The 20,617-nt window shown below is 45.8% G+C and overlaps 1 protein-coding gene across 1 annotated transcript in view; it reads right to left on the reverse strand.

Moving 5' to 3' along the window:
- LOC140407090 (histone deacetylase 4-like) overlaps nt 1–16,567 on the reverse strand; it is a 111,874-nt gene extending 95,307 nt beyond the window's left edge. The window contains exons 1-2 of the mRNA XM_072494825.1: nt 16,372–16,567; nt 12,820–12,953 (exon numbers count right to left, since the gene is read on the reverse strand). Coding sequence (XP_072350926.1) covers nt 12,820–12,953; nt 16,372–16,567 — 330 coding nt within the window. The remainder of the gene's footprint in view (nt 1–12,819; nt 12,954–16,371) is intronic.
- Nucleotides 16,568–20,617: the final 4,050 nt, after the last annotated feature.

The raw sequence follows: 20,617 nt of genomic DNA on the forward strand, positions 1-20,617 counted from the left end.
GGGGGAGGGGGGGAAGATGGGATGAGACGATTCCTAGAGTAACTGCGGTTCCCGAGGGTGGAGGAGCAAGAGGCAGCTGGTTTGGGGGCACCAATCGGGTTGGAGGAGCTGAGTAAGGGTCTGGGGAGTATGCAGGCGGCGAAGGCCCCGGGGCCGGACGGGTTCCCGGTGGAGTTCTATAGAAAGTATGTGGACCTATTGGCCCCGCTACTAGTGAGGACCTTTAACGAGGCAAGAGAGGAGGGGACCCTGCCGCCGACAATTTCCTTGATTCTGAAGCGAGACAAGGACCCACTGCAATGTGGATCGTACAGGCCGATTTCGCTCCTCAATGTGGACGCTAAGTTATTGGCAAAAGTGCTGGCCACGAGGATTGAGGACTGTGTACCGGGGGTGATACATGAGGACCAGACGGGATTCGTAAAGGGCAGGCAATTAAACACTAACGTGCGGCGGCTCTTAAACATGATAATGATGACGTCGGAGGAGGGAGAGGCGGAGATAGTGGCAGCTATGGACGCAGAAAAGGCCTTTGACCGAGTAGAGTGGGAGTACCTCTGGGAGGTGTTGCGTAGGTTTGGGTTCGGGGGAGGGTTTATTAGCTGGGTTAAGCTCCTTTACAGTGCCCCGGTGGCGAGTGTGGTGATGAACCGGCGGAGGTCGGAGTACTTTCGGCTGTACCGAGGAACAAGGCAGGGGTGCCCCCTGTTGTTTGCATTGGCGATTGAACGCTTGGCCATAGCACTGAGGAAGTCTAATAAATGGAGGGGGGTGGTCCGCGGGGGAGAAGAGCATCGGGTGTCGCTATACGCGGATGATCTGCTGTTGTACTTGGCGGACCCAATGGAGGGGATGGTGGAGGTCATGCAGACTCTGAGGGAGTTTGGGGAGTTCTCGGGCTATAAGCTCAATGTAGGGAAGAGTGAGCTTTTTGTATTACAGGCAGGGGACCAAGAAAGAGGGATAGGGGACCTACCGCTGAGGAGGGCGACTGGGAATTTTCGGTATCTGGGGATCCAGATAGCTAGGAGTTGGGGGGCCCTACACAAATTGAATCTGACGAGGTTGGTAGACCAAATGGAGGCGGACTTCAAAAGATGGGACATGTTGCCGCTTTCGTTGACGGGTAGAGTGCAGTCGGTCAAAATGGTGGTCCTTCCGAGGTTTTTGTTTGTGTTTCAGTGCCTTCCCATCGTGATTACCAAGGGCTTTTTTAAGAGAGTAAGTAGGAGTATTATGGGGTTTGTGTGGGCGAATAAGACCCCGAGGGTAAGGAGAGGGTTCCTGGAACTCAGTAGGGACCGAGGAGGGTTGGCGCTGCCAAACCTAGGGAGCTACTACTGGGCAGCAAATGTGGCGATGATCCGCAAGTGGGTTATGGAGGGAGAGGGGGCGGCATGGAAGAGGATGGAGATGGCGTCCTGTAAAGGAACGAGCTTGGGGGCGTTGGTGACGGCACCGCTGCCGTTCTCGCCATCAAAGTATACCACGAGCCCGGTGGTGGCGGCAACGTTAAGGATCTGGGGTCAGTGGAGACGGCACAGGGGTGCAGTGGGAGCCTCGGTGTGGTCCTCGATCAGCGGTAACCACCGGTTTGTCCCGGGGAAGATGGACAGGGGGTTCCAGGGCTGGCATCGGGCGGGGATTAGAAGAATGGGGGACCTGTTCATTGACGGGACATTTGCGAGCCTAGGGGCACTGGAGGAGAAGTTTGAGTTACCCCCGGGAAATGCATTTAGGTATATGCAGGTGAGGGCTTTTGTGAGGCGACAGGTCAGGGAATTCCCGTTGCTCCCGGCACAAGAAATTCAAGACAGGGTGATCTCGGGTGTATGGGTCGGGGAGGGCAAGGTTTCGGCAATACACCGAGAGATGAAAGAAGAGGGGTAAGCCCTAGCAGAAGAGTTGAAGGGTAAATGGGAGGAGGAACTGGGGGAGGAGATCGAGGAAGGTTTGTGGGCTGACGCCCTGGGTAGGGTTAATTCCTCCTCCTCATGTGCCAGGCTCAGCCTGATACAATTTAAGGTGGTTCACAGGGCGCACTTGACGGGGGCGAGGTTAAGTAGGTTCTTTGGGGTAGAGGACAGATGTGGAAGGTGTTCAGGGAGCCCGGCGAACCATGTCCATATGTTTTGGTCATGCCCGGCACTGGAGGGGTTCTGGAGAGGAGTGGCGGGAGCAATATCTCAGGTGGTGAAAGTCCGGGTCAAGCCAAGCTGGGGGCTAGCAATATTCGGAGTAGTGGATGAGCCGGGAGTGCAGGAGGCGAAAGAGGCCAGAATTCTGGCCTTTGTGTCCCTAGTAGCCCGGCGAAGGATCTTGTTATTGTGGAAGGAGGCGAAGCCCCCTCGCCTGGAGGCCTGGATAAACGACATGGCTGGGTTCATTAAGTTGGAGAGGATTAAGTTTGCCTTGAGAAGGTCTGCGCAGGGGTTCTACAGGCGGTGGCAACCGTTCCTAGACTACCTCGCGGAGCGTTAGAGGAAGGCCGGTCAGCAGCAGCAGCAACCCTGGGGTGAAACGAGAGACTGTTTGAGGGGATGGATGAGCGGGAGATAACATGGAGGGTGGGGGAAACTGGCACGTGCGGGCGAGAGCCAGTGTATAAAGCTATGTAAATATACCATTTTGCCATGTATATATCTTTCTCAGAGTGCGATTTAGTGTTATTTTGTTATGGGGGGTGGTTATTGTTTGTAAAGGGAGAAAATTGTGTTGTCAAAAAATCTTTATAAATATATTTTAAAAAACAAAAAAACAAATGAAGGATGAGATTTAATTCTCATCGACACTCATTTTGGGTTTCTCTTGATCCAAACATGGCCAAAAGAGATAATCTCGAGGTGAGGCAAGAGTGACTGCCTTTAACATCAAGGCAGTATTTGACAGAGTCAACAGGGGGAATACTTTCCACAGGTTGGAGTCATACCAGGGCGGCACAGTGGTGCAATGGTTAGCACTGCTGCCTCATGACGCTGAGGACCCAAGTTTGATTCTGGCCCCAGGTCACTGTCCGCGTGGAGTTTGCACATTCTCCTCATGTCTGTGTGGGGAGGACTTCCTGTTGCGGCGATGCTCAGCTAAGCTGCACGTTTCGGTGGCTCCAGCTCCGACGGACTTTCGGGCTCTTTTTGAGAGCCCCAACGGGATTTTTTTTTTGACAAAACCCGGTGTGGGGTGAAGAAATAAGGAGTCCCCCCCCCCAGTGTGCAGGAAAAAGATCGGTGGCGGTGGTCAGATCACGGAAGATCCTCGAGGGCAGCGGCAGAGGAGAGAAAAGAAGGAAGCAAGATGGCGTCGGAGGGAGGCCGGGCGACATGGGGACCGGATCAGGATGAATTCCTCAGAAGGTGTGTGGAGGAGTTAAAAAAGAAGGTGCTGGCCCCGATGTTACTGGCAATCGAGGGGCTTAAAGAGACACAAAAGGCCCAGGCGATAGAGCTCCGTGTGGTGGAGCAGAAGGTAACTGAAAACGAGGATGAGATCCTGGGCCTAGCGGTCAAAATGGAGACGCACGAGACGCTACATAAGAAGTGCATTGAAAGAATTGAAGTCCTGGAAAATAGATCAAGGAGAAAGAACCTCCGGATCCTGGGTCTCCCCGAGGGAGTGGAGGGAGCTGACAGCGGGGCTTACGTGAGCACGATGCTACATTCGCTAATGGGAGCTGAGGCCCCCTTGGAGGTGGAAGGGGCTCACCAGGTCCCTGCGAGGAGACCAAAGGCTGGAGAACCACCAAGGGCGATGGTCGTGAGATTTCACCGCTTCAATGACAGAGAGGTTGTTTTGAGCTGGGCCAAGAAGGTACGGAGTAGCAGATGGGAGAATGCGGTGATACGAGTGTATCAGGACTGGAGCGCGGAGGTGGCGAGAAGGAGAGCGAGTTTCAATCGAGCCAAGGAGGTGCTGCAGAAGAAGAAAGTAAAGTTCAGGATGCTGCAGCCGGCGCGATTATGGGTCACGTACCACGATAGACACTATTATTTTGAAACGTCGGAAGAAGCATGGACCTTCATCCAGAACTGAGGGACTGATGTTGGGCGGGAAACGACAATTTTGATGTATAGAAATGTAAATTGGGGAAAGGGAGGTTCACTCTATCGGTACGGTCTTTGACGGGGGACACACTGAGAAATGTGGGCGCCGGTGGGGAAAAAAGGGACATAGGTGGGGGATGGGGAATGGGAACTGGGCTGTAGGGGGAGCTGCGCCATAGAGGGCGGGACGGTTCTAGGAAAGCGCGGGTCTTTTCCCGCGCTAGAGAGATGATGGCGGGAAGACAGGCGCAAGGAGGATGGGAGTTCCACACACGGGGGGGGGTCAAGGAGAGAGCGGGAGAAGCCAGGGTCAGTTGAAGTCAGCTGACTTTCGGAAGCAATATGGGGGGAGTAACCATGCTAGCTGGGGATCTAGCCTGGGGGGGCGGGGGGGGGGAAAGAGAGGGGGGGGGGAAATAACTGGGTTGCTGCTGCTGGGATCGAGAGGGAGCTGGTAAGAGAAGAGGTGGTCGGGGCGGGAATGCGCCGCCTGGGGGACTGGTGGGTACGCGGGACCTGGACGTGGGACTGGCCCAGAGTGGGTGATGGCTAGTCGACGGGGGGGGGCAGCCCCGCAATCCGGCTGATCACGTGGAACGTGAGAGGCCTAAATGGGCCGATTAGGAGGGCCCGAGTGTTCGCGCACTTAAAATGACTGAAGGCAGACGTGGCCATGCTTCAGGAGACGCATCTGAAGGTGGCGGATCAGGTTAGGTTAAGGAAAGGATGGGTGGGACAGGTGTTCCACTCAGGGTTGGACGTAAAGAATATTGGTGGGGAAACGGGTGTCATTCGAGGCTAGGAATATAGTAGTGGACAACGGTGGCAGATATGTGATGGTGAGTGGCAGACTGCAGGGAATGGAGGTCGTGCTGGTAAATGTATATGCCCCGAACTGGGACGATGAGGGATTTATGAAGCGGATGCTGGGACGTATCCCGGACCTGGAGGTAGGAAACTTGGTAATGGGGTGGATTTCAATACCGTGCTGGACCCAGGGTTAGATAGATCGAGATCCAGGACCGGAAGAAGGCCGGCAGCGGCCAAGGTGCTTAGGGGGTTATGGACCAAATGGGGGGGGGAGTGGATCCGTGGAGATTTGCTAGGCCGCTGGCCAAAGAGTTCTCCTTTTACTCCCATGTCCATAAGGTATACTCCCGGATAGATTTCTTTGTTTTGGGTAGGTCACTGATTTCGAGGGTGGAAGGAACGGAGTTCTCGGCCATAACTGTTTCAGACCATGCCCCGCACTGGGTGGATCTGGAACTAGGGGAGGGAACAGCGCCCACTCTGGCGACTGGATGTGGGATTATTGGCGCATGAGGGAGTCTGTGGAAGGGTGCGGGGATGTATCGAAAGGTACCTGGAGGCCAATGATGATGGGGAGGTCCAAGTGGGGGTAGTATGGGAAGAGCTGAAGGCGGTGGTGAGGGGAGAGTTGATCTCCATCAGGGCTTACAAGGGGAAAACAAAGGCCAAAGAGAGGGAGAGATTACTGGGGGAGATTTTGAGTGTGGATAAAAGATATGCGGAGGCCCCGGACGAAGGACTATATAGGGAGAGGCAAAGACTCCAGACGGAGTTTGACCTGCTGACCACAGGGAAGGCAGAGGCACAGTGGAGGAAGGCACAGGGGATGAGATACGGGTATGGGGAAAAGGCGAGTAGGCTGCTGGCCCACCAGCTTCGTAAGAGGACAGTGGCGAGGGAAATAGGGGGAGTTAGGGATGAAACGGGAACTACGGTGCGGAGTGTAGGGAAGGTAAATGAGGTGTTTAAGACCTTTTATGAGAGGTTATATAGGTCCCAATCCCCGGAGGGAAAAGAGGGGATGCAGCAGTTTCTGGACCAACTAAGGTTCCCGAAGGTGGAGGAGCAGGAGGAGGTGGCAGGCCTGGGGGCGCCAATTGGGGTGGACGAGGTGACTAAAGGGCTGGGGAACATGCAGGCAGGGAAGGCCCCGGGACCAGACGGGTTCCCGGTGGAATTTTATAGGAAATATGTGGACTTGCTGGCCCCGCTGCTGGCAAGAACCTTTAACGAGGCCAGAGAAGGGGGGACTCTACCCCCGACAATGTCGGAGGCGACGATATCACTAATCCTGAAGCGAGATAAAGATCCGCTGCAATGCGGGTCTTATAGGCCTATCTCGGTCCTGAATGTGAATGCCAAGTTGCTGGCAAAAGTGCTGACAATGAGGATAGAGGATTGCGTCCCGGGGGTGGTGCAGGAAGACCAGACAGGGTTTGTAAAGGGGAGACAATTGAATGTTAACGTGCGACGGCTGTTGGGGGTGAGAATGATGCCCCCAGCAGAGGGGAGGCAGAGATAGTGGCAGCAATGGATGCAGAGAAGGCATTTGATAGGGTAGAGTGGGAGTACTTATGGGAGATGCTGAGGAGGTTTGGGTTCGGGGAGGGGTTTGTCAGCTGGGTTAAACTCCTCTATGGGGCCCCAGTGGCAAGTGTAGTCACAAATCGGCAAAGACCGGAGTATTTTCGGTTACATAGGGGAACAAGGCAGGGGTGCCCTCTGTCCCCATTACTGTTCGCGTTGGCAATTGAACCCCTGGCCATAGCGCTGAGAGACTCTAGGAAATGGAGGGGGTGGTTAGAGGGGGAGAGGAACACCGAGTGTCACTCTACGCAGGTGACCTACTGCTGTATGTGGCGGATCCAGTGGGGGGGGGGGCGACAGAGGTTATGCAGATATTGAGGGAGTTTGGAGACTTTTCGGGATATAGGCTTAACATGGGAAAGAGTGAGCTTTTCGTAATACACCCTGGGGACCAGAGTAGAGGGATAGATGGCCTGCCGCTAAGGAGGGCGGAAAGAAACTTCCGATATTTGGGGATTCAGATAGCCAGGAGCTGGGGAACCTTACACAAGCTCAATCTGACTCGGCTGGTGGAGCAGATGGAAGAGGATTTCAAAAGGTGGGATATGCTGCCACTGTCACTGGCGGACAGAGTGCAGGCGATTAAGATGATGGTCCTCCCGAGGTTTCTATTTGTGTTTCAATGTCTCCCCATCTTGATCACTAAGGCCTTTTTTAAGACAATAGATAGGAGCATTATGAGCTTCGTGTGGGCAGAGAAGGCCCCGAGGGTAAGGAGGGGGTTCCTGCAACGCAGCAGGGACAGAGGGGGACTGGCGTTGCCGAATTTAGGCGACTATTACTCACCCCCACAACCCAAAGATGTTCAGGGTAGGTGGATTGGCTACACTCTAAATTGCCCCTTAATTGGAAAAAAGAATTGGGTACTCTAAATTAAAATTTAAAAAAGGTTTGGAGTCATACCTAGCATAAAGGAAGATAGTTGTACTTATTGAATTTCAAATCATCTTAATCCTGGGACTTCGCTGTAGGATTTCCTCAGGAGTGCAGCTCTAATAAAACTCAAGAAGCTTGATACCACCCAGGCAAAGAGGCCCACCGTAAACATTCACTCCCTCCACCACAGACTCACAATCGCAGCAATGTATGTCACCCTGCAGCAATTCACCAAGGTTCCTTTGACACCACCTTCCAAACCCACAACATCTACCACCCAGAAGGACAAGGACAGCAGATGCATAGAAACACCACTACCTGCAAGTTCCGCTCCAAGCCACACGTCATCCTGACTTGGAAAGATATCTCCATTCCTTCACAGACACTGGGTCAAAATCCTGGAACTCCCTTCTTAACAGCACTGTAAGTGTACCCTTACCACATGGACTGCAGTGGACCAAAAAGGTCAACTCACCATCACCCTCTTAAGGGTAATTTAGGGATGGACAATAAATGCTAGCCTAGCCTATGATGCCCATATTCTGTGTAAGAACAAAAAAATTGTAAACTGTTGCCAATGGATGCCCAAAGTCAAAATGACTTTTCGGTATCATCTTAACATGTGAAATCTTTCAAAAACTAATAATTTGCCTCTGTATATCTTTTAGTGCTGCATTATCTGGGTGCAACCTGAAACTGATGAGCATATTTTAGTCTCCATATTTCTCTGCTCAACCAAAAATTATATTCTGCGCAAACTCTGAGCCTGTGTGAACTTAACAACATTAAGGGAACAACAAGAAGGGAACAAGAGAAAAGATGGAAAATTATAGGCCAATTAGCCTAACCTCGGTTGTTGGCAAGATTCTAGAATCCATCGTTAAGGATGAGATTTCTAAATTCTTGGAAGTGCAGGGTCGGATTAGGACAAGTCAGCATGGATTTAGTAAGGGGAGGTCGTGCCTGACAAACCTGTTAGAGTTCTTTGAAGAGATAACAAATAGGTTAGACCAAGGCGAGCCAATGGATGTTATCTATCTTGACTTCCAAAAGGCCTTTGATAAGGTGCCTCACGGGAGACTGCTGAGTAAAATAAGGGCCCATGGTATTCGAGGCAAGGTACTAACATGGATTGACGATTGGCTGTCAGGCAGAAGGCAGAGTTGGGATAAAGGGTTCTTTTTCGGAATGGCAACCGGTGACGAGTGGTGTCCCGCAGGGTTCAGTGTTGGGGCCACAGCTGTTCTCTTTATATATTAACGATCTAGATGACGGGACTGGGGGCATTCTGGCTAAGTTTGCCGATGATACAAAGATAGGTGGAGGGGCAGGTAGTATTGAGGAGGTGGGGAGGCTGCAGAAAGATTTAGACAGTTTAGGAGAGTGGTACAAGAAATGGCTGATGAAATTCAACGTGGGCAAGTGCGAGGTCTTGCACTTTGGAAAAAAGAATAGAGGCATGGACTATTTTCTAAACGGTGACAAAATTCATAATGCTGAAGTGCAAAGGGACTTGGGAGTCCTAGTCCAGGATTCTCTAAAGGTAAACTTGCAGGTTGAGTCCGTAATTAAGAAAGCAAATGCAATGTTGTCATTTATCTCACGAGGCTTGGAATATAAAAGCAGGGATGTACTTCTGAAGCTTTATAAAGCACTAGTTAGGCCCCATTTAGAATACTGTGAGCAATTTTGGGCCCAACACCTCAGGAAGGACATACTGGCACTGGAGCGAGTCCAGCGGAGATTCACACGGATGATCCTAGGAATGGTAGGCCTAACATACGATGAACGTCTGAGGATCCTGGGATTATATTCATTGGAATTGAGGAGGTTGAGGGGAGGTCTAATAGAAACTTACAAGATAATTAATGGCTTAGATAGGGTGGACATAGGGAAGTTGTTTCCATTAGCAGGGGAGACTAGGACCCGGGGGCACAGCCTTAGAATAAAAGGGAGTCACTTTAGAACAGAGATGAGGAGAAATCTCTTCAGCCAGAGAGTGGTGGGTCTGTGGAATTCATTGCCACAGAGGGCGGTGGAGGCCGGGACGTTGAGTGTCTTTAAGACAGAAGTTGATAAATTCTTGATTTCTCGAGGAATTAAGGGCTATGGAGAGAGCGGGTAAATGGAGTTGAAATCAGCCATGATTGAATGGTGGAGTGGACTCGATGGGCCGAATGGCCTTACTTCCACTCCTATGTCTTATGGTCTAAGGCTTTGTGGTCTTCAAAGGACGGTGTTTTAACATAGCAGAATAAACAGTGTGTATTACATGGTGGAACATTCCTTCCTATTATTAAACTATACACAATTCGCTCCATTGAAGATGCAATATTGTTCTATAAAACTATCACTAGCAGACTTCACACTCTAGACATTATATTTGGCTATTGATGCAAAATTCCTCAAATATTTGGTGTTTCTGAGCTGCAACTTAAACTGATGAGTACATCCTCATCTGAAAACTTCCCGACCAAACAGCAATGAAACTAATAAAAAAGAAAAATACTGCGGATGCTGGAAATTTGAAATAAAAAAATCTGAAATAATGGTCACTGGCCTGAAATGGTAACTCTGCCCTTCTCGTCACAGATGCTGACAGGCTTGCTAAATATTTACAGCTATGAAAGTAAGTGACTAGGGTGGCACGGAGGCGCAGTGATTAGCACTGCTGCCTCATGGCACCAAGGATCCAGGTTCGATTCCGGCCCTGGGTCACTGTCTGTGTTGAGTTTGCACATTCTCCCCATGTCTGCGTGGGTCTCAGCCCCACAACCCAAAAAGATGTGCAGGGTAGTTGGATTGGCCACGCTAAATTGCCCCTTAATTGTGAAAAAAATAATTGGGTATTCTAAACTTAAAAAAAAAAAATGAAAGTAAGTGACCTTTGACTCTGCGTTCACTTAAGGGGCAGGCCACCTTAACTACCTCAGCAACAGACTAATAACAGATGATGCATTATATAGTATAATGCTCCCATCTTTACAAAATAGCATATCCTCAGATTTACCATAAGCAATGCGATAAAAAGATCTGCTGTATTAATTGTCTTACATCTGGCATGTGTCTGTCACACATACAGTATGACATATGGAAAAACAATCTATTTTAAGGTAAAACGCATATACTAGTCATTGATCATGGCAATTTATAGATAGTCACAAGATTTAGTGCTGAGAGTTATGAAGTAAACAAGCCAACCATATTCTAGATCTAAGAACACCTGCGAACACTATCAGTCACCCTATTTTTATATATGCATTTATACTTCAAAACACTTTCTGTATGAAGGAATTGCGACTTCAAAGAAAGGAAAAAATATACATAAACAGCGGGTAGAAAAGAATTGGAGAACTGGACAAAAATGTTGCGAATTTAGTTTCTAGATTTCTAAGTCAGAGCTAATTGGTCATTTGTTCATAACAGAATTCTGGATTCGCCCAAATAGAATCACAGAAAGGTTATAGGACAGGAGGAGACCATTTTGCCCAGTGCCGGTCTCTGCAAGATCAATTCACATAGTCCCATTTCCCCACTTTTCCCCTGCAGCCCTGCAAATTTCTTTCTTGTCAGATAATTACCAACTTTCCTTTGAAAGTCATTTAAACCTGCCTCCACCACACTCTCAGGCAGTGAATGCCACTCCTAAGCAATCACTGGGCAAAACATTTTTCCTCATAATGCCTTTGGTTTTTTTGACAATCGCTTTAAATGTGTGTCATCTGGTTCTTGACCCTTCTGCCAATGAGGACACTTTCTCCCCATCTACTCTGTCTAGGACTCTCATGATTTTGAAGACCTTTATCAAATTTCCTCTTAACCTTCTATCTTCCAAGGAACACAGTCCAGGCTTGGCAAATCTATTCCTCATCCTGGAAACAATTCTCTGAATCTTTTCTGTATCTTCTCTAATACCTTCATATCTTTCCTAAAGTATGGTGCTCAGAACTGGACATAATATAAAATGCTGATTCAAGCCTCAGTTGAAGTAAAGGTTCACCAGAACTTCCTTGCTTTTGTACTCTATAAAGCCTACGATTCCATATGTGTTATTCAACTGAGTTCTCAACTGCCCTCCTACTTTCAATCATTTACACACATATAATACCATGTCCTTTTGCTCCTGCACCCATTTTAGAATTGTAAACCTTATTTTATATTGCCTGTCCTTGTTCTTTCTACCAAAATGTACTACTTCACAATTTTCTACATTAAACGCCATCTGTCATGTGCCTGCCAGTTCCACCATCCTGTCGAGGGCATCTTGATGTCTATCATTATCCTCCTCACAGATCACAATGCTTTCAGCTTTGGTGCCAGAGCTAGAAATTGCCAAACAGTTAGGCATTATTCGTTGGATGATTTAAATAGTTGTTTTGATCGTTAATATTACTGGCAGTTCTGTAATGTAATAAACTTTAAAACATTCCCCAGAGAGCAAGTTGTAGTAACAAAGTACATCAGCTTCCACATTCCTGCAATCCTGAAAATGCCACATCCAGAAGCTCTGTGTCTAGTTCCATGTTGTTCCCAACAAAAATCATACACATTTGAAGCTGATAGTGGCTATATAAACAGTAATCACTTGAGTTTCATGAACTCAGCAGCTCAGAGAAGGCCACTGTACATCTATAAACTTCTCAGTATAAAATACTCTAGTGCTGTGAACAGAAATGGTACAGCAGCATGAGTCTTTATTGGGGGGATTTTCAGCCCAGGTTTGCCACCAGTGAGAATGGCAACGCAGGTGGAAAATCTGTAGAGAATTGGGAAATGTAATTCTCTCCAGAGGGGGCTGCACAGGAAGTTCCCTGGTACTGTGCCAGTGATCAGTGCCAGGGGCAGGCCCTCGTGGGAGTCCCATTGGTGAGGAGTTTCTAGTTTGTCTGTGTTGGGGTGGAGTGGGCACTGAGTGGGCGGAGAATGCCAATGATACTTCAGATGATTGTTTTGGGGGGGGTAGCGATCGGTGCCCTTTAAAGGTGTCGGCTCTATCATGCCCCACACGGAGAGCTACACTTCTTTTCTGTCTGAGCCTGACACTTGAAAAAAATGGTGAGATTCCACCCTACAATTTCCAGTCATTATAGCTTTTTTGAAAAAAAATCTTTGCATTATGAATAAAATTTATACATGCTATGTGGCATATTTACCTAAGTCACCATTAACAGTTTTCCTACAACATGCCCAAACATAAATACAGAAGCGTATTCCACCAATTTAAATCAAGTTAACATGCCATGACAGATCTAATAACTAACACTCAACTATGCAGATAAGTTAAAATAATTCTTCTCTGCATAAGTTACATACAGCTTTAAAATAGTTCAAAGGTAATATGATCATGCAATTGGATAAACCTAAACCCTTACATTATTCTTAAATTTTGCATTTGACCAAGGTTGTATTTTAACTTTTTCTAATAATCATCCTATACTATTCAACAAGGATAGTGAAAGTGTGTTTCCATATTGGCTTATTTCAAGGAGTTGCTATCTCTGGAAATTACCTCACATTTGCTGCGTAGGCCAGTCTCTTGGAGTCGAGACCAGATACTCTGGATTCTGCCAGCATGTTCTGGATGACTATTTGTATTTCCACAGGTACAATGGTGTTTTAGCATCAGTGTATCATATATTAGACCTGTTATAGGAATGAAAAGAAAGCATTCAAGAAAAAATAGACCAGAACTAAATGAGCAAAAAAAAAAAGTGTAAAATATAACTAAATCTTCTTGTGGGGTACAAGACTATAACAGGAAATGGAGATTTGGTGAAATTCTTGTTTGTTCAGGAATGACGTTCATAGATTGTCAACATGTTCTTCTGTTTACTAATTTTAGCTATATGTAAATATGATCATTAATTAGGAAGAACCACTGTTAATAACAGAACTGCCAACCCTCCAGTCAACTACAGAAAATGTACATTGTGCCTGGTGTACTGGAAGAGAACCTATAGTTCTCAGGAGGTAAAACAATATTGCAGTGGCCAATCGCTCGGAGAAAAACTCCCAGGGAGACAATGGAAACAGTCAAGTGTTAATTTATTGCAACAAATTAGAAAGCTTTTTCGGAAATTATCGAATCAGAATACAATGCATGGTAATTTGAGATGTGAAATGTAGTAAATGTAGCATGTTTGAGAGGGAAAAGGTGATTTTGGACTGGTGATTCCCCAACTGGTGAGTTTGTTTCTCACGTCGTTTAGAGGTCTGTTGTAGATCTATCGATAGAGATCAACTGCCATAATAAGTCAGATAATGAAATTCTCATACCAATGAATCCACAGCTTTCAGGAAGAAGGTGAACTGGGTATTCTTTTCAACCAATGGGTGGTTTGGGTCTGGAATGCACTTCCTGAAAGTGTGGTGGAGGTAGGTTAAATTGAGGCATTCAAGGAGGCATGAGATGATTATTTGAATAGAAACAATGTGCAGGGGTACAGGGGAAAGGCACAAAGTCATGATCACATTTGGAGAGCTGGTGCATACATGATTGGCTGAATAGTCTCTTTCGGCACCGTAACAATTCTGTGACTAGAATACTAGATGAAATAGTGGTAAAGTTTGAAACACACACAAAAAAATCAAAGAACTCGAATATGTTCGACGCAATGTTGAGAATCAAGTCTTTCAAGTTAAGTGGCATATTTTCAGTGACACGGGCTTTAAAAAAAATATTTCAGGGGATGTGGAAGTCACTGGTCAGGCCAGCATTTAATTTCCATCCCTAAATACCCCTTGAGAAGGTAACACTGCGCTGTCTTCTTGATCTGCAGCAGCCCATGTGGTGTAGGTACACCTACAGTGCTGTTAGGGAGAGTGTTCCTGGAATTTGACCAAGTGACGGTGAAGGAACTGCGATATATTTCCACATCAGGAAAATGTGTGACATGGAGGGGAATTTGCAGGCGATGGTGCCCCATGCATCTGCTGCCCTCGTCTTTCTAAATGGTAGAGGCCACGGATTTGGAAGGTGCTGTCCAAGGTGGCTTGATGATTGCTGCAGTGAATCATGCAGCTGGCATACACTGCTGATATTGTGTGATGGTGGTGGAGGGAGTGGATGTTGAACATCGTGGACAGGATGCCAATCAATTGGGCAGTTTTGGCATGGATGGTGTTGAGTTTCATGAATGTTGTTGACACCCTTGATGCACAAATATAGCCCACAGCCAGAGAGATTGGGCCCCAATTTTAGTTCTGTGTAAGTAAATGGGTTGCTTCACAACCAGATTCAAATCCAGGCAGATTACAGAAAGCAACCAAACACTAATGTGATTCTGTAGCTGACTCTGCCTCCACAGTGAATTACTATAATAGCTTCTTAGCATTGGCTAGATTTATGGATGAGCTTTGGATAGTTCATTTCCTTGATCTAGGTGATTGGGTGGGTAATAATGATCAAGGAAGATGCCCTCTTTCTCTCAGCGAAATATATTCACTGGTCCTATTTTCAAGTATTTCTGTCAAGAAACCTTTGGTTCTGTAAATGTAAAAGCTTCTCCCTTTGCCAAACTTTAAAAAATACCATTATGTCAGAGAACCTGAGGGGCAGCACGGTAGTACAGTGGTTAGCACTGCGGTCTCACGGCGCCAAGGTCCCAGGATCGATCCCGGCTTTGGATCACTGTCCGTGTGGAGTTTGCACATTCTCGCCGTGTTTGCTTGGGTTCCGCCCCCACAACCCAAAGATGTACAGGGTAGGTGGATTGGCCACGCTAAATTGTCCCTTAATTGGAAAAATAAATTGAGCGCTCTAAATGTCAGAGCCTGGCCATTGAGTACCATTATTTTGTAATTCCATAGAGGTCAGGAAGTCCTCATTTATTTTAAACCCAAGGATCCATATCTCCCTTATTCTGAAGAAGCCATTCAAGTTGGCAAATTTAGCAACATGCATTTTTGGTGCACTACTGTGTAGCGGCTTTGGAATTTTCAGAAGCATACTTTAACAATGTTTTTCAAGAACCACAACTACTTGTGCAAGCTTTTGCCATGCGTCCCAACTTCAAGGGCCTGAACAGTCACAAATCTTTTCCCATTATGCTGGCATTTCTACAGCTCTGCCCATATCTAAATGGCTAGTTTGTCAGAGTTCCCTTTCACACACCATAGGCAGCTATCCTCTCCAGTACTAATCCAGTAAGATGACTTGATATTTTTGCACTGTAAGAAATTCATTATCCAGTGTGGGATTTGTTCTTAATAAAAACGTCCCCGACCCCTTATGTCCCTCTGACAGCAGCTTCCTGCTATTCCCCAGCCACCAACATTGGCAATTGTGCCAGTAGCTGCCTAAACCCCCATGCTCTTCTAAAATCCCCTCATTAAACTTGCCACCTCTCTATTGCCCATCTCCAGAGCAGGGGTGTCAACCGCAGGGTGGCTTGGACAGTTAAAGGTACAATCACGAACGGTGGGGTAAAGGGAATGGGGTGATTCCAGAGTTGGAGAAATGTAGAGGTATGTTGGGGAAGATTAGAGACACATGGGTGGCAGGGGGAGGGTGCAAGACTTTGAAGGGATTTCATCTAAGATGAAGAAAATTTTTAATATGAGGCATCGGAGGACAGAGGTTACTGGTGAGCAGGACTTGGAACAGGTCTGAGGATGGAGAATGGGATGCAGCCAAGAGTACTATGGCATACTTGAGTGAGATAATTATAAAGGCTCGGGTGATATAACATTTAATAGGTGGGTTAAGACAAGGTGGGGGAGGGATAAATGTTCTTTGTTGGAATGTGGATGTTGCTGGAAAGGCCAGCATTTGTTGCCCAGCCCTATTTCCCTTGAACTGACCGTGTTGGGTTCAGTCGACTGACCATGTCTGGGAGATGCCGCTAATAGGTAGCATGCAGATCAAGATTATAATTCTGATTAAAAAGTTCAGTAATATATTTGGCACATATATTTTGCTACTAAACGATAAGCACATCAAGCATAATGTAGTAATGTAACTTCTAGCAGAATTCAAACACTTTGCAATAGGTAGAGTGATAAAGACCTGGATATGTAAAATTGATCAGGGGTAAAAATTCAGGATTGGAAAAGTGCTTACCTGTAGTGAATTGAGGTTTACTGGGTGGTTCTTGAACAGAGATAGGAAAAGTGGCAGAAGCAGGTGATGACTGCGCTCGGGAGAGTGGACGATGTCCGCTATAGGACACTGGAATCCCTGCCGCTTCCATGGATGCTTGATAATTGCGAAGTTGATGAATACGTTGCTGTTCAAGGAGAAGAGCTTGCTGTACCATAGAGAGAAATAATAAAGTAAAGCTCAATGTTTGAATAAATTAAACATAAAGATTTAATTCTTGGCTCTTTATTATCCTTCCTGCACTCCTTATGTACTTTTATTTTTTGATTATTCTCTCAGGTGAGTCACATAGTCACAATATACGTCAATGACTTGGATGAAGGTACCAACTGTAATATTTCCAAGTTTGCTGACGACACAAAACTAGGTGGGAATGTGATAGGTGAGGAGGATGTTAGAGACTTCAAGGTGAAGTTGAGTGAATGGGCAAATGCATGGCAGATGCAGTATGACATGGATAAACGTGAAGTTTAGATAAAGAAACAGAATGGCAGAGTATTATTTAAATTGTGATAGATTGAGAAATGTTGACAAAGGAACCTGGGTGTCCTAGTATACCAGTCACTGAAGGCAGGCATGGTACAGCAAGCAGTTAGGAAGGCAAATGTTGGACTTCAATGCAAGAGGACTTGAGTGCAGGAGCAAGGATGTCTTACTGCAGTTGTAAACGACCTTAGTGAGACCACACCTGGAGTAGTGTGGGCAGTTTTTTTCTCCTAATCTAAGAAAGGGTATACTTGACAAAGAGAGAATGCAGTGAAGGTGCACCAGATTGATTCCTGGGATGGCAGGATTGCCGTATGAGGAGACATTGGGTCGACTGGGTCTGTATTCACCAGAATTTAGGAGAATGAAAGAAGATCTAATTGAAATGCATACAATTCTGACAAGACTGGATGTAGGAATGCTGTTCCTTCTGGCTGGGCCCAGGGTGTGTTTGTGTGTGTGTGTGTGTGTGCGTGCGCGCTAGAACAAGGAGTCAGTCTCAGGATGCGGGCTAGGCCATTTGGGACTGAGGTGGGAAGAAACTTCTTCACTCAGAAGGTGAACTTGTGGAATTCTCTACCATAGAAGGCTGTGGGAGAAAAGTCACTAATATATTTAAGAAGGAAATAGATTTCATGGAATTTACAGTGCAGGAGACCATTCGGCCCATCGAGTCTACACTGGCCCCTGAAAGAGCACCCTACCCAAGCCCACACCTCCACCCTATCCCCGTAACCCAGCAACCCCACCTAACTTTTGGACACTGCGGGACAATTTAGCGTGGCCAATCCACCTTACCTGCACATCTTTGGACTGTGGGAGGAAACCAGGACACCTGGAAGAAACCCATGCAAACATGGGAAGAACATGCAGAATCAGCACAGACAGTGACCCAAACCGGGAATCGAACCCGGCTCCCTGGCGCTGTGAAGCAACAGTGTTAATCACTGTACACTAAAGGCATCAAGGGGTAAGGGGTGAGTGTGGAAATGTGGCATTGAGTCAAGAGGATCAGCCATGATCACATTGAATGGTGGAGCGAGCTTGACGGGCCGAATGACCTACTCCTGCTCCTATTTTCTACGTTCTTATGTTCCGCAGCTCCTTATAGCTCGGTGAACATTTTCATTAGTCCTGGTATCTAATTAAGCTTTTGGTAATACGCCCAGGATATTGTATAGAAAAACTGGTTTTATCTGTATTTTCATTGGACCGGTCTCCAGACCTTGTTTCCGACTTTGGCTAAAATGACAACTCATTTACCAATAAATAAGTGAACCAGTATGGCATACAGGCTGGGTTTTCAGCTTCTGTGCTTACCAGCCATGATTCCCACCCATATTACCCTGGTGAGCATAGCAGCAGAAAATCCTAACCCTTCTGTTTTGTGACAGAACTTAAAGTAACCATGAGGCTAAAACTGATAAAAATACTTGACTTTTGTCACAGGTGCCACCACATTACCAGAATTGTTGGGTCAATGCAAATTTGAACAGAAACCAAAAAAAAAGACATCAAATAAATATTATTCCTATTTCAATGAGTTAGGATTCACCAAAACACAATGGATTAACCATTACCCTCTTCCCAATGTAAATTATATGCTGTTGCTACATCTCATCTACACGCAGTCCTTTGGTGAAACATATGAAAGCCCACTGTTAGTTTTCATATATATAGTGACAGCACCCAACTCTACCTCATCACCAACTCTTTCAACTACTCCACTGTTACTAAATTATCAGACTGCTCATCTGCCATCCAGTACTGGATAAGCAGACGTTTCCTGCAATTAAATACTGTGAATACCGATGTCATTTACTTCAGGCTTCGTCACAAACTCCAACCTATAGCTACAGACTCTATTCCTCTTCCTGGCAACAGTCTGAGATTAATCAGTCTTGTAGTGAAGATTCTTTATCCTTGTATTATATTTAACTTCTCCTGTAGAGGGCAGGATTGAGACAATATCAAGACAATGCTATATCCTTGCATCTTATAGCAAGTTGAAAAATGGGAAACCAAAACAAATCCTTATATCTATTAGAAAAAAGTTGAATAAAAGCTGGACTAGCCAAGTAGTCAGAGTAAATTTGTATCTGAAACTGAACATTAAAGGAACAGAGCAACAGGCCATTTTGGCCCTCCAGCTGGCTCTGCCATTTAGTTAGATTAACTAACATCTTCTTTGCAGCAGTGTACTACAGATAACTTCAAGAGCTAATAAATTTGGAGAATTAAAATATCTTAAAATAATACATTTTCATTTTTGAGTTTACCTTCCCTCAATAAGATTCTCAACCAAAAGGATCTGCCTCTAATGTGATCCAGCACTACAGGCAAATTTTCAAAACAGTCCAATGAAAAAAAAAAATAGAAATTTTTAAAGCATGCCATTAATTCATTCTTTGCACAATGTCAATTCTTAAATGGCTCAAGTGTACAAACACAATTGCTTGCTCTTTTCCCCATCACATAATTCAAGGTAAATGTACATTTTTTTTTTAAAGCTGTCTTCACTCTAAATGTTTCGAGCACTGTCTGTAGATCCATGCAGAGAACCTAGAGAAAACACCTGCTGAGCCTTTGAAGTGGACAGATTAATGGTCGTCTCCAGCATGCTTTGAACTGTGCGCAGAGCAATTTGTAATCTGCTCATTAGAGATAAAACAGAGCCTTCCACTCCAGAGTTGAAATTATGCTTTATTAGCTAGTTGCAATTCAAAAAGTGACTTACTTTAACCAACATGTAGAAAGATGTATGTAGCTTTCAAACTCAGCTATACTGAAGTTTCCACTCAACAGGTCTGTGTCTTTAGATCTTATAGGCTTGAGACTGGGACACCTTAACTGCTACAGAACACCAACATTTTAACTCCTTTTCGAAAACAAATATGCACTCATTCCCTCCAGTTTTACCCTCATTGAAAAACGTTCACTTTCATATAGCCTTCTGAACAAAAGCTATATTCCAAGACTTTCATGGTCTTTTCTACGCTGTAGATTATAATAGGAAGTGTAACTCTATGGGAAACACAGAGGCAGTTTTTCCACAGCCAGAGCAACAGGCTGGATGTGGTGCTCTTCGTAGTGTCTAAAAAGCTACAGCAGCTGAATTCTAAAACAGTGGAAATATGGAGTCAAAGTTATAATACACTGTATTGTGCTGTATAAAGCTAATTAAATCAAAGATAATAAAATTTTAGAAGATTCACTTCAACAACTTCAAATCTGTTTTCTCTATGCTAATTCAGAAAGTAGACTCCATCTTAAATCCTTTGAAGCTCTATCGTATTTTAATTAAAATGAAGTGACTAGCAGTAGCAAAATAATATGCTCTGTATTAAATAGTCTTGACCTGCAAGAACAACAGTCCCTTTTAATTTAAACATGCATTTCTTTCCTTTCCTTGGCATTCTGAAATTCTTTCCTTTTTCCCTTTCCTTTCCATGAAAACTCCTTTTTGATTCTATAATACCTCAGGAAAGGGGCTTGACAGATTAATCAAATCTCAAGACTTCTATCAGGAAACAGTTCTGTTTTCTCTCCAAATTAATGACATCGCCAAAAAAGCAGCCAAGAGAGTTCTTTCCTCCTAGACATTATAACTGGCACAGGATAATTCCCAATGGTTAAGACCATTACCTGACTTTAGTGAAAACTTAAGGGATAAAGTTAATTTTACGCCTTTCATCTATATCATGAGCACAGGTTTCCCCAT

This window comes from Scyliorhinus torazame, chromosome 2 (genome assembly GCF_047496885.1).
Source record: "Scyliorhinus torazame isolate Kashiwa2021f chromosome 2, sScyTor2.1, whole genome shotgun sequence".
Lineage (NCBI taxonomy): Eukaryota > Metazoa > Chordata > Chondrichthyes > Carcharhiniformes > Scyliorhinidae > Scyliorhinus > Scyliorhinus torazame.